This window comes from Maylandia zebra, linkage group LG2 (genome assembly GCF_041146795.1).
Source record: "Maylandia zebra isolate NMK-2024a linkage group LG2, Mzebra_GT3a, whole genome shotgun sequence".
NCBI lineage: Eukaryota > Metazoa > Chordata > Actinopteri > Cichliformes > Cichlidae > Maylandia > Maylandia zebra.
In genome coordinates this window covers 40,965,086-40,979,866 of record NC_135168.1, presented here as the reverse complement: position 1 = coordinate 40,979,866, position 14,781 = coordinate 40,965,086, and the positions used below count along the sequence as shown (strand labels likewise).

Genomic DNA, 14,781 nt, shown 5'->3' with positions numbered 1-14,781 from the left:
CTTATTAATCAATAAAATTATTGACACTCTAGGGACTTCGGTGTTATTTTGTCATTCATACTGATTTCTTAAGGGATAGTGGCAATATACTATTTTCATTATCAACCATCTCTCAAGCACACTTCAAGGAAGACCTCTAGTATTCATTTCTACATCAGACATAAAATAAGTTCCTGAGAAATCAATAAAAGGGAACCACAAATATTGTCATAATGTAAACTGCTCTACTTATTCAATCAATGCTGCATTTTTCTTTTCTTTTTTTCCATCATTTTTTGCATATAGAAAAATAAGACATTTGATTCACAAATGCCAAAAACAAATATTATAAGTGATACCCTTGGATAATATACAGCAGAATCAAATTCAGTAGCTCAAGGATGTTCCATATAACTTGTTTCATTGAGTTTCTTTAACAAACAACCTGAAATATCTGCAAAAAGAACAATGACTTTCCACTATCACCATCCGAATAAGGTGAAACTTAGAGAAACAAATATCTCGCATAAAGTGCATGATTTAGGAGGGTATTAACTCTTAAATCCACTTCTAATTTCAAGCAGGTAGGAATGAACCAAAGCTGTTGCCATGTGTATTCAACAAAGAAAAGACCAACAAGTAAGAGAAATACATCCTTATTTTTTGTGAATCTTAAATTACCAAGAGAGATTAGATCATGTAATAACTAAAGTATCTTCTTTTCTTAGTAAACACAGATTGTCTCACTCAATGTCTGGTAATAACCTAATGTAAAAACACCAAGCATTAAACAGTAAAATAATGTCTGCAGGTCTGGGATGAGTTAAGACTTTTGTATGTTTGTTTTTTTTTCCCTGTGCTGTTAATGATGAAAACCTTCCTATGCAAGAATTTGGTGTAACATCATAACTTACCAGTTTATATGTATAAAAAATAAAGGTTTCACAACATCAAAGTATTATTTAACAGCACCAGTGCTATTCAGTGGTCTGAATGTCAGGGTTGATCACTGAGTAGAAAAGGAAAAGCTGCTATTGAGAATTCCAACAGGGATTAACTTGCAGCATGTAATTTGAAATTATATTATTTAGCAGTTTGCATTGTCTTATAGTTCTCCAACCACCAGACAAGACTGTGCATTCTCAAAGTATGGCATGCTGATACTGGATGATAGAAGTAACTTTTAAGTTTAAACTGCAGATGTCTATTATTAAAAGATACCTCCGTTATAAAGCTTTCAAATGTATTAAAATGTTCATATATTTTTGTATCACATGCCATTACACACACACACACACACACACACACACACATACACATGCTAATAAGTAAGCTTGAAAAACAGGAAATGCTATGCAACTGTCTCTTGGTATAAATAAATCTGACTGCAATGCCTCGGGTGTGAGTATCACTCGATCACTCACCCGTGCACGTAGCTCTATAAAACTCCTTTTGACTGTCTTGTATTCCTTCATCGTATTTAAAAATGTCACACACCACTGACATTTAATTGGTCCTCCGAGCCGGAGATTTTGACTGATATTATTATATCATCTAACTGTCCACAGACGGAGTCATCGGATCCTGACGTTGTGATCGCCTGCACTGCAAACGCTCGCTTCCAGGAAGACGAGGAAAGCCCAGAGTCGTAAAATTCGTCTACTGGCCAGTGTTTTAGACAGGCTTCACGGCGCCAGGACTCGATTACACCGGGAAAGAACACAGCGCTACTTTGAAGGTGAATATAACACAGTCATGAACATCATGCGTTTAGAATAAATCGACTTTAGAACGACACTCACAACCGTAGAATCCTGTGTGGATAATAAGAGAATCCTGTGTGGATAATAAGAGAGGTCCTGTGTGGACCGAAGGTTAGAAAGTAACCTATAAGACGGGATTGCATGTCCTGTGTGGACCCGCCCCCGCTAAAAACTTGACTACGAAAAAGAGTGTCGATTAAAAGCAGGTTTTCGTTTAAACGCGCAATGTATGTGTGTGTAAAGAGTAAGTACATATTTGAATAGAGACTCCAGGTCTCTGTACTACTCTTCTGTTTTCCTGTGAGGTATTGAGTGGTGGGAAAGAGGAAAGGTTGCGCTTCATCGCATAAAATTGAGGCCGCCCTGAGTTTAGCTCAGGGTAGAAGGCTGCCTCAATAACCTCCTCCAACCCTAGTACCACCAAGCCCCATAGTGTGTGTTGGCAGTATTAATAAAGTAAAAACAAATAACCATGGGAAACAAACCCACAAAACCTGAATTAACCGCTGATGAGCAGTGGATGGAGAAAATCCATCCAGGTGCCGGCCAAATAAGTGCAAATAAGTGGAGGAATCCAGATAAACTTAACTGTGTTGCCTGGAAGGGAATCAGTAACCCCACCCCAGTGCAACAACTCGGACAATGTCTGAAGGAGGAAATAGAAAAAAGCAAAGGCAAAAAGAAAGGTAGACGTATGTCAGAATACGTTAGTTTCTTTGTGCCATGGCAGGAAGAGAGTAAAAGACGTGAGGAAAAGAGAAAAGAAAAACAAAACAAGCAGGCTAAGAAAGTACCCACCGAGACCACAAACCCCCCACCTTATAAACCACAGCCCTCAGCCCCGAATCCTTTTGAAGCGGGACAGCCGAGCCCCCCAACCCCATGTCCCACCATCTCAAAAAACCCTTTCACCAGCCCTCAAGATCCATACGCATCAGTTAAGACACAGCTAAAGTTAATGACGCAACCGGACCCTTCTCCAGGGTTTCCACCCCCTTTATGGCCCCTGTCTCCGTTAGGCCAATTCCCATTGATCCAAGAACCAAACCCAAACTATGGACGCGCAACGGGACCAGCAGTAGACGGTGTAATCCCCAGGGACAATAGAGTAGTTACATACTCATTCCGCCCGTGGTCAGCAGAAGACCGAAAAAATGTTCTGAAAGATGTGCCCCCTTTAAATGAGGGACACCAGCAGTGGAGAGATGCAGTAGAGCTAATCCGCGCAGATTGGTGTCTTAATGGTAGAGAAATGCTACAGGTGCTGCAGGACCTTTTAGGTCTAAGATTAGCCAGGGTAAGGGGAAATTACATAGGGACAAGAGAAGATGGAACGCCGATAGAAGCGGGCCATGCTGATCTGACCGCCGCACTAAATGAGGTTTACGAAAGAATTAGGGTGACTTTAGCCCCCAGACCAGATTATGGAAAAATAGGAGAGACAAAACAAAAAGATAATGAGTCTGCTTCAGACTTTTTAGACAGGCTGAGACCAATCTTTAGACAAAATTCAGGACTGGAATACGATCCAGCCCCTAACTCCCCTTATGAACAGCAGCTAAAGAATGCATTTTTAAAGGGCCTCCTCCCAAAGGTCCGCGCTCACATAGACAAACACTGGGTCACCCAAAACACTGGGAATTTAGCCGATGCTTTGCAATACGCGGAACATGCAGTAAAAGTTCAAAAGAACAAAACAGCCCAAACTGGAGTTTTTGTAGTAAATACTGAAGGTGGAATTGTTGCATACGCAGGAAGAAATCCACAAAAAGGGAAAGGCAGGAAACAGAACAGAGATGACAAAGAAAAACACAGGAGGTGTTATAACTGTGATAAAGAAGGGCATCTTGCCAGAGATTGCAGGAGCAGACAGAGGGAGGACCGCAGGGATAGGCGGGACAACAGGGACAGAGGCAGGGACAGATATGACCGCCCTGCTAGACGAGAAAGGCAGGACAGAGACGACAGGGACAGTACTGAGGAAATGTGACTAGGCCCCCACCCAGACACCTCAAACGAACAGCAAGAGTGTGGGGCTGAAATTTTTAACATTCATCAGTTACTTTTGGGTTCTGAATACAAACCAGAGGTAACTATTTACATAAATGGCAAACCTTACACAATGTTATGTGATACTGGCGCATGTATGACAGTTCTGACAGAAGAACCCCCGAGAACACACTTCTCAAAGGATGCCCGTGTGGTCACCTCAGCCTCCGGGCACACCACCACACAATTGTTAACACAAAAGTTAGACTTCCTACATGCAAACAGCGACCGAAAGTGCAAACTACAATGCATTATTGACTCTAGCTGCCCGGTAAACCTATTAGGCCGTGACGGACTGATGAAGCTAAGAATAGGAGTAGTTCCTGAAAGCAATGGCATGAGAGCAGAATTAATGCTCTCAGAATCACACACGCTCGTGTGTCACGGGGATGGTGAACCACACTATTATTGGACGCTGGCTTTGCCATCCTCTAAACAGCTAATTACAATAACTGAGAGATATTTACCGCGAACATCAGAAGTAATGCCGCACAATGAACTACATCATACTCTGCGTTTTAAACAAACACCAGGCCCTGACCCAGAGTATGACACTCAGGTCCACCGTCTAGGACTACAGAAACTAACCTTGCAACACCTTTATGTTACAAAAAGCGGAAATGCTGTGTGCTCGGTAATCCAACCCCCCAGAGTAAGAGATTTAAATAGGATGCCTGCCCCACATGTTTCCACAGCAAAAAACTCCCAAACACAATGGAAAGATCTAGGGATCGTTCTAAAACGAGTGCAGGATGATTATTATGAAAAGACAGAAGACACACATGAGGGCTGGCTTCAAGGCCGCAGGACAGGCTGTATGAGATACACTCTGGGGTGGGTTTTAAATGTAAAGCCCAGCACCCACCTAACTGACTCTCCAGCCTCATGTCTTGTAACTGAGAGGGCAGAATGATCGCTGTTGGCACCTGTAAATGAAACAGACATTGTAAACTTGCCAAAATCCCTATGGTCCACTGGACCAACAGATGTCGGCCTGATAAAAAACGCTGACTCAATACAAGTAAAGGTAATCTCAAAACACAGACCAATGAAGCCGCAATATCCACTATCTGCAGAAGCAAAAAACGGAATCCGCCCAGTTATAGCAGATATGGAAAAAGCAGGGATTCTCATAAAAACAAATAAAACAACGTGTAACACACCTATATTTCCAGTAAAAAAAGCAAACACAGGGAAATATAGACTTGTTCACGACTTAAGAGCAATTAATGACATTACAGAACAAATACCTCCTGTCGTGGCGAATCCACATACAATATTGAACCAAGTGTCACCCAGAGAAAAATGGTTCTCAGTCATAGATCTTTCTAATGCATTCTTTTCCGTGCCCCTGCACCCAGAGTCACAAGGGCTATTTGGCTTCACGTTTGATAACCAGAAATACACATACACACGCTTACCACAAGGTTTTCAAAATAGTCCAACACTATATGCGGAAGCTCTTAAGCACTCAATGTCTACTTGCACTCTGCCTGCTCCAGGAAAGTTCCTACTATACGTAGATGACATTCTGGTGACCGGAAACACGCAGGCAGACTGCAAGGCAAACACCCTCACCGTGCTATATCACCTAGCACAGCAGGGTCACAAAGTGTCACAACACAAGTTACAACTGTGGCAGTCAAAGGTCATATATCTAGGTCATGAACTGACAGGACAAGGCCGCAAACTGTTAGACAGCCGAAAAACAGCAGTACAAGAAGCCCCAAAACCACTAACAAAGCAGCAAATGATGAGTTTCCTCGGTCTCTGTAACTTTTGCAGAAGCTGGATTCCAGAATATGCTCTCAGAGTCCAACCCCTACAAGACTTAATATATGGGAAAAATCTAGCTTTAAGAGACAAACTGACATGGACACCTGATGCTGAAAAATCATTTCATGATCTGAAATCAGCATTACAAACCAGCACTGTCCTAGCATTGCCAGACTATGACAAACCATTTTATTTACATGTGGATGGCAGCTCTGGATATATGAAAGCTGTACTGACACAAGCCTTTGGGGATAAACAACGACCATTGGCATTTTATTCCTGCAAACTTGACTGTGTAGCCTCTGGTCTCCCCACCTGCGTACAGGCTTGTGCAGCAGCAGCAGAAGCAGTAAAAAAGTCAGCAGATATTATTTTGGGACATTCTTTAATAGTCAAAGTACCACATGCAGTCACCTCAATCCTGTTGCAAGCAAACTTATCATATCTGACACATGTAAGACAATTATCATACGTAGGTATTTTGCTATCACAATCGCACATCACCATAGAGAAGTGTGGCCAACTTAACCCAAGCACATTGCTTCCTGCAGAAATAGATGGTGACTCACATAGCTGCCTTCACAAGCTAGATGAGGAAACGAAACCACGTGCCGATATATATAGCACACCACAACCATCCTTTTTAGATATTTTTGTAGATGGGTCCGCAAGTAAAGACAACACTGGCCGAAACTGTGTAGGTTATGCTGTGACAACAATAGATACAGTCATTGAAGCACAGCCATTAACCTCCTCATACTCAGCACAAAGTGCCGAGCTAATAGCGGTAATCAGAGCCTGTGAATTACACAAAGATAAGGATGTAAACATCCACACAGACAGCCAGTATGTCTTTGCCGCAGTACACCATTTTGCTAAAATCTGGCAGAACAGAGGAATGGTAACATCCACAGGGACCCCAGTACAACATGGTGAACTTTTGAAAAAGCTTTTAGAAGTAATTATGTTGCCAAAACACCTAGCTCTATGCAAATGCGCTGCACATCAGAAAGATAATTCAGCCATTACTAGAGGGAACAATTTTGCAGATGAAACCGCAAAGGAAGCAGCAGGCAGAAAAACAGAAGTTCTCGCATTAACTTCCTCTCCTTTAATACCCATAACAGTACTGATAGACGAACAAAAGGCCGCATCACAAAATGAAAAAACCTCGTGGTTAAAGGAAGGAGCAACATTAAAGGATGATATCATGACATGTCATGGCAAACCGATTTTGCCGAAGTCCCTGCATAAAACTGCAGCGTTAGTGACACACGGTAATACCCACGTGTCAACAGCAGGGATGGTAGATATACTCTCTAAACAATTCTACACAAAAAATTTTGAAACTTCAGCAAAAGAGTATGTTAGAACATGCATGATATGTCAAAAACACAATGCCCAAGGGAATCTAAGGCCCAAAAGAGGTCATTTCCCCACTCCACCTCACCCTTTTCATACCATACACATGGATTTTATCCAACTACACAAGCACCAACAACTAGAGTACGCACTAGTAATAATAGATGTATTTTCAAAATGGCCTGAGATCTATTCAGTGAAAAAGGCTGACGCAATAACAGTAGCAAAATGTCTGTGCAATCACTATATTCCAACATACGGAATACCGAGCCTAATAAGATCTGACAATGGCACACACTTTGTGAATGAAGTAATATCAAAAGTCTCTGAAGCTTTAGGTTTCAGCATAAAACACCATTGTTCCTACCACCCACAGAGCGCAGGATTGGTAGAAAGAACAAATGGCACGATCAAACAAAGGCTAAGAAAATGTATGGAGGAAACTGGCCGCCCATGGCCTGAGTGCATAGGTTTAGTTAAAATGTGGATGAGATTAACACAGGGCTCAAACAAACTAACACCTTTTGAGATAGTACATGGGCGACCCTTCCCCCTCCCTGTTACCAGTGAGCCAATAGATAAATCAATAAGAGAAACAACATTAGCAGAATGGATGGCAAAGCTGCTAGAGAATAAAGAAATAATAACGAACAATCAACTGCCGAGTGATTCTCTTCCAGTCTCTTCCAGGTTGAAACCAGGCGACTGGATCCTGATCAAAGTACTCCAAAGAAAAAACTGGAGCACTCCCAGGTGGGAAGGCCCCTACCAGGTCCTGATCACCACGCCCACGGCATGCAAAATTGCTGAACGACCTTCGTGGATTCATCAAAGTCACACCAAAAGGGTAGAGCCTATCTAAAGCATAGACCCTAGTCTCCTCCAGACCTCTTTGTGTTCGCCCGGTGGGGGGTAGGGTGATCAGGTGGCAACACTCGTGAACCCACCTCTCTGGCCGGGGTCTACTCACTGGGGGTCTTGAGAGAGAGACACAAGGTCAAGAAGAAGAGACGCTCACCCAAGGGAAAATCATCCAATCAAGATGACCAACATGCTATTACCAACTCTTCTGAGCCTGCTGGTTGTCTCCCAGACACACGGGTTCAACCCTTGTAATGACACAGACGGACAGGCAAAGAAAACAGACGACCTTTACCTGTGTTACAACAAGACAAGCTTCACCTCTACCGTATGGATACCTTTTAACTCATTCTACATAGGAGGATACAAAGCCGAAGCCTGGAAAGGCTACGACTGGTACCTATCCAGTTCAGACGGAAACAACCCAGGATGGGACACCGTTTTCACTTATACTGGAAATGATTGGATGCCATATCAAAGCAGTCAACTGCAAGAATCAGCAAAAAACCTTTCAAAGCAAATGAACTTGACGAAGACAGCCGAACACCTGATCCTCAACTTCCACACGCTGAACAACCCATTGCTGGAGAAGCCACCAAAATCACAGAAAAGAACCCACCTGGTTCCAACGCTGGCAAGTAACTCTAACTGCTACCATCTGACCCTATTTATCTACAAGACCGGAAAAGATCCACATCACTTCGTGTCAATATGCAATAACATAACGAAAGGCATGGTCCCATCATCCACAGAGGCGCCACAGGAAGAAGACGAACCAAACGGAAGCCCGGCTTTATCTGCAGGCCCACTCTCAAAAACGATGAATACTGCCATAATAGTGGGACCAAAACTAAAGCCAGACGACTGGTTCCGAGTCACCACAGGGATCACAGGACACTCAAATAACTGGTTACTATTGGCAGAACAAGCAGCTCAAGATGCTAGTGATGACTGCATGGTCTGCCTAGGACCAAGACCAATACTGAGAGTGGTACCTGCACCTATGGAAGAAAACTGCCTGACAGCTGTAATGAACCATACCAACATTCAAGACAAGAACTGCACAAAATGGGACAGAATCTTTCCCATCACCAACGAAGAAAAAAGAAAACCCATATTCTCACAAGATGTGATGGTAGCAAACCACACCTGCATAAATATGATAGGCCCAGGAGAAAGGCTGGGAAGCCTCAACGCAACTAGCTGCCTAACCATTACAAAGGTGGACTCCTCATTCAAGCCACGAAGCAGAGCTGATGTCTGGTGGTGGTGTGGAGACCCAAACCTGTATGATCGTTTGCCTAACAACTGGATCGGCATGTGTGGATTGGTATCACTGTTGTTACCCATTCAGGTTGTAAAACTCAAAGCCACGGATATAACTATAACAGCAGGACGACTGAAGATAAACCCACGACAAAAGAGATCAGCACCAGAACAACCTGGACCAGACCCAACGTACATCGATGCCATAGGCATTCCCAGAGGAGTACCAGACGAATATAAACTAGTGGACCAAGTGGCTGCCGGTTTCGAATCGTCGGTGTGCTGGTGGTGTACAATCAACAAGAATGTGGACCGAATTAACTATATCCACTATAACGTCCAGAGACTAGGAAACCTGACACAATCAGGCTTCCATTCAGTGGCCGAGCAACTAAGAGCCACCTCACTGATGTCTTTCCAGAACAGAATTGCATTGGACATGCTACTGAGCGAGAAGAATGGGGTGTGTTCGATGTTCGGAGAGCAATGTTGTACCTTCATCCCTAACAACACCGCAGCTGATGGAAGTCTGACCAGAGCCCTAGAAGGCCTGAAGACTCTGAACGAGAAAATGAAGGAGCATTCTGGAGTTGACACTTCTACGTGGGACAACTGGATGGACATGTTTGGGAAATATCGGAGTTTGGTGTCATCAATCCTGGTATCTGTAGCAGTATTCGCAGCCATACTCACCTTGTGCGGATGCTGTTGCATACCTTGTATCAGAGCACTGATAAACAGACTTATCGCAACAGCCATAACTCCCCATGTCACATCCCCACCAGAGACTATGATGCTCCTTGAAAACAATGAAAGTGACACAGACTCTGAGGAAGAAGAGGACGACATATAAATAAGGAAAAAGAATTTATAATGTTGAACATTTAACTTTGCTAAATGACACTCTAGTTGAAAATGTACCCGCAAGTGACTAGAAGTTGATAAGATGCAAAATATTTGAACAACAGCAGGGAATGATAGAAGTAACTTTTAAGTTTAAACTGCAGATGTCTATTATTAAAAGATACCTCCGTTATAAAGCTTTCAAATGTATTAAAATGTTCATATATTTTTGTATCACATGCCATTACACACACACACACACACACACACACACACATACACATGCTAATAAGTAAGCTTGAAAAACAGGAAATGCTATGCAACTGTCTCTTGGTATAAATAAATCTGACTGCAATGCCTCGGGTGTGAGTATCACTCGATCACTCACCCGTGCACGTAGCTCTATAAAACTCCTTTTGACTGTCTTGTATTCCTTCATCGTATTTAAAAATGTCACACACCACTGACACTGGAATTATGCATCTGTTGTTTTTAATTTGTTCTCTCAGTTAGAGGTTACAGAATAGAGAAAAATATAGAGGAATACAATTGTTGCACTTTATTTGTAGCATAAAACTATGAAAAACTAATGCACTGATAGCTCAGCTTCATCTGCATTGCGGTGATTAGTAGTTTGGGTGAAAACTGAGACGCACAAAGTCAGGTAACACCACTGGTAATGGCATAAGTTTGACCCCACTCATTGTACCCAGAGGTCAGAACTTTTATGCACCTGCTGTTACAGAAGTGAATACTGGATGACTGAGTAATCATCAAAAGCCAATTTTGGCATGTAAAGACTTTAAATTGGCAAGGCATAAAAAACTACCCCTAAATATTTGCTATGAGCATTTATGCAGCCAATAGCAATTGTATACTGTAATACTGTTAAGGCCAGTGGCCTGGAAACAAAAGACTTCGTAAGCCATTTTGAAGCTACTACAATATTTGATTGTATAGACTAAGTTCAATTATATGACCACTGCGTGGTGAGTTAGGTTATAAGACTAAATCAATAGAACAATTTTGAAATGGCTGTTGCTGTATGTACATGTCATATATAACCAAGAAATGAAAAACTAGCACAACACCTAACATACTTTGTGGATCAGGAGCTATTTTTTTCTTCAGGGATGATCAAAGCATGAACAAATAGCTTTTAACTGGGTGGATTTCAAATAAATAAATACAGGGAGAGCCTATTTAAAACAACAGAGACCTTGTATTTGTGAAATCTTAACAAAACGTAACCCTTGAAAATAGATTTAGTATAGTGAAGAATAGGAATAATGCCTCAGTACTAGGAATCTAATTAAGAATATTATACTATAAAAACACATGTTGGAATATCAAATATTCAGTAATTTAAGAATGATTTCTCTCATATGTATTTGAAAACTGCTCCTGCAAATAAGACTCTAATGTAGATGCATATTAAAAACTTGTCTCATAACCTCTTAACTTTCTGAGCAGAGAGGATAAACAAAACATTAACATCAAATTAATAAACACCATGAAATGATACCAGAACACTATTCTAGAGGATCATCTAAATGGTTGTATAAAGTCAGAGAGTTCAGATCAATAGAGAATTATAAAGATGTGTCATCAATCACAAAAACATAACAGGGCCCTACTTTTAGGAAATCTTGTTCTTAACCAAATAATTTACAAACTCTGGTGGACTTTTCCTCAGAGTCTGGTCAGCAGACTGCAGTTGTAACACATGAAAAATCCAAATTCTAAAGTCAACCAAATCTCATATGTCTCAGGTGCATATGAAACAATTCTGAATCCAATTTACATTCAGTAGTAACTTCAACTTTAATTTGTCGATTTTGAATTAAAAACCAAATTTCAGGAGCATAATCTGCCTGGTGTCATACTACCCTTTTAAACTGGTTATTTAATATGGTATTTGATGGTGGAAAAAAGTTGATATGAATTAGTAAGGCTGGAAGACAGGAACACAAGAGCCTAGTTCAAAAACATGTCCTCCTACCTCAGGAGTCTCCAAAGAATCTCCAAAGACATCAGCAAAGTCTGATGGACTTTTCTTCAGAGTCTGGTCAGCAGGCAGCGTGTTGTCATTGTATGATGTCACAAACTTAAAGTCACTGGTTCTTGAACCTGTGGTCAGGTACGCGTCATAGTTGTAAGTGCTGCGTAAAGTTCCTGTGCCATCAACATCTGTGTAATTAGGAGGGAGATAACCGCTGGGGATGGCAACTGCTCCATCAAACAACAGTCTGGGCTTTCTCCTACGACAAAACCTCAAACCCAGGATGATGATGATGAAAGTCAGAAAAAACGTGGACACAGACACCAGCGCGATGATCAGATAAGAGGTCAGTTTGGAATTGCTCTCATTATAAGACAGATCCTTCAGTTCTGGCACCTCAGCCAAGTTATCAGAAATAAGTAAATACATGGAACAGGTGGCAGACAGAGAGGGCTGTCCGTTATCTTTCACTGCCACTACAAGGTTCTGTTTCATGCTGTCAGATTCAGAAATGTCCCGCTGTGTCCTGATCTCTCCGCTGTGGACACCAATAGTAAAAAGTCCCGGATCAGTGGATTTGACTATTTGATAGGACAGCCAGGCGTTCTGTCCGGAGTCCGCGTCCACCGCGATCACTTTGGACACCAGAGAGCCTCCGTGTGCAGCTTTGGGGACCAGCTCGGTCATGAAGGAGTTGCCCTCCGGGGAGGGATACAGGATCTGAGGAGAGTTGTCATTCACATCTGAGATGAAAACACTCAGGGTCACGTTGCTGCTGAGAGGAGGAGAACCGTTGTCTCTGGCCATCACGTGGACTTTAAAACTCCTAAACTGTTCATAATCAAACGACCTCACAGCGTGGATCACACCCGTGTCTCCGTTCAAAGACAGATAGGAGGACACCGGGGCACCGTTCACCTCACCAGCTAACAGAGAATAAACCACTGTGCCATTCTGTCTCCAGTCGGGGTCTCGAGCACTAACGGAACATAAAGTGGAGCCAGGTTTGTTATTCTCACTCACATATGCGCTGTACGACTGTTCCTCAAACACAGGTGGGTTGTCGTTGATGTCAGCTACAGATAACTGAACACTTTTAGTCGACGACAGAGGTGGAGAGCCCTCGTCAGTGGCAGTGATTGTAATGTTGTAATCAGACAGTAGTTCGCGGTCCAGTTGTCCTGTTGTTACCAGAGAATAATAGTTTTTAATAGAAGGAACCAACTTAAAGGGGACACCCTGCTGGATGGAGCAGCGGACCTGTCGGTTATTCTCAGAGTCTCTGTCCTGCACGTTAATTATGCCCACCTCTGTACCAGGTGACAAGTGTTCGGGTATGGGGTTCGACAGTGACTTTATATATATTACAGGGGGGTTGTCATTCACATCAGTAACATCTATTATGACTTTAGCATAGGAAGTTAATCCTAAACCATCTTTCGCAGTTATGCGAAGCTCAAACAATCTCACTGTTTCATAATCAACTGTAGCGGACAATTTTATATCCCCTGTTTTATAATCTATGGCAAATATTGACTTAACGTCTTCTGGAACGTGTCCAAAGTCATATGTAACTTCTCCATTTAGTCCTTCATCTGCATCAATTGCTTTTACTGTCAGCACAACAGTACCCATGGGAGAGTTTTCTGACAGACTGGCTTTATAAACGGCCTGGCTAAACACTGGCACGTTATCATTAGCGTCCAAAACAGTAATGTGAATGACCACGGTACCTGATCTTTGAGGGGAACCACCATCTAAAGCGGTCAGAAGTAGATTGATTTCTTGTAATGTTTCACGATCGAGCTCTTTGTTAAGGACAAGTTCTACAGAATTGGTTCCAACTCCAAGGAAAAAATTTTCATTCGTCTGTAGGTTGTATGATTGAACTGAATTTTTACCTATGTCGGCATCGTGCGCTTCTTCTATTGGAAAACGAGCACCTTTTGACGCAGATTCACTAATATCTATATGGATCAAATTCTTATTAAACTGTGGGGAGTTGTCATTTATATCCTGGACATGTAGGCTGATTCGCTGCAGTTCTAATGGATTCTCCAACATGAGTTCTTGTTTTAAAACGCAGGATGCTTTGTCTCCACACAGGCCCTCTCTGTCAATCCTTTCGGCAACAATCAGATCTCCGTATCGGAGGTTTATTTCACAGAATCGTTTGTCGCTTCCTTCAGTATCAATACGAGCCTTTCGAAGAGATAGTGTATTTGCGTCGATGCCGAGGTCTTTGGCGATATTTCCGATCACAGTCCCGTGTCGCATTTCCTCTGTAAAAGAGTAGCTTATATCCCCGCTGACAAAATACAAACAAAAGAAGGGTAAAGCAACGACAAGGGTGTGTATTCCAAATGTCGCGTTAACCATCTTGACATGTAAATGTTTCCTCTGTAATGCGCAGGAATACAGCAAAGACACAGATATTATTTAAGCCAAAATCAGCACAATCTAAAACCACGTCTGCCTGTCCTTCGATGACCAACTGCAGCACATTAGAACACATTCTGCCTCGACAAATAGGTGTGGATTTTAAGATAGGCAAGGTGGACAGCGACATCGTGAGTCTAATTTAAAAATTGCATTGAGCAGCAGCCCTGTACAAGGCGCATGGAAGCGTTTATGGACGAACGTTGAACCTTAATTTAAAAGTAAAAGTGTATATTGAAGTGTGCAGACAGATAAAAAAAAATGCATTAATCCGAAAGGTCGCTGTATACTGAGCAATGCTGCCGATGGAAACTCATATCTGCAAAAGTTTAGATCATTATTGTATACAAAATGTGATACAAATTAAAGTTTAAATATCTGTGTTCACTGAAAATGTGTGGCTAGGATTTACATGATAACTTTTGAAAAACAATTAAATGT

At 42.1% G+C, this 14,781-nt stretch overlaps 2 protein-coding genes across 15 annotated transcripts in view; one reads left to right on the top strand and one right to left on the bottom strand.

The window, feature by feature from the left end:
• Positions 1-14,781, bottom strand: part of LOC105940793 (protocadherin gamma-C5) — a 315,331-nt gene that overhangs the window by 237,364 nt on the left and 63,186 nt on the right. The window contains exon 1 of one of the 14 annotated variants that reach the window (XM_076873925.1): positions 11,902-14,383. The exons of 12 other annotated variants lie outside the window; for them this stretch is intronic. In XM_076873925.1, coding sequence (XP_076730040.1) covers positions 11,902-14,280 — 2,379 coding nt within the window. In that variant the 5' untranslated portion in view covers positions 14,281-14,383. Of the gene's footprint in view, positions 1-11,901; positions 14,384-14,781 lie in introns of those variants that run through there. One more of the 14 variants, XM_076873978.1, reaches the window with a different exon arrangement.
• LOC143412590 (uncharacterized) lies at positions 1,273-10,142 on the top strand. Its single transcript, XM_076873799.1, has 2 exons — positions 1,273-1,717; positions 7,610-10,142. Exon 2 carries the CDS (start codon positions 7,972-7,974, stop codon positions 9,907-9,909), a length of 1,938 nt encoding a protein of 645 aa, XP_076729914.1. The 5' UTR covers positions 1,273-1,717; positions 7,610-7,971; the 3' UTR covers positions 9,910-10,142.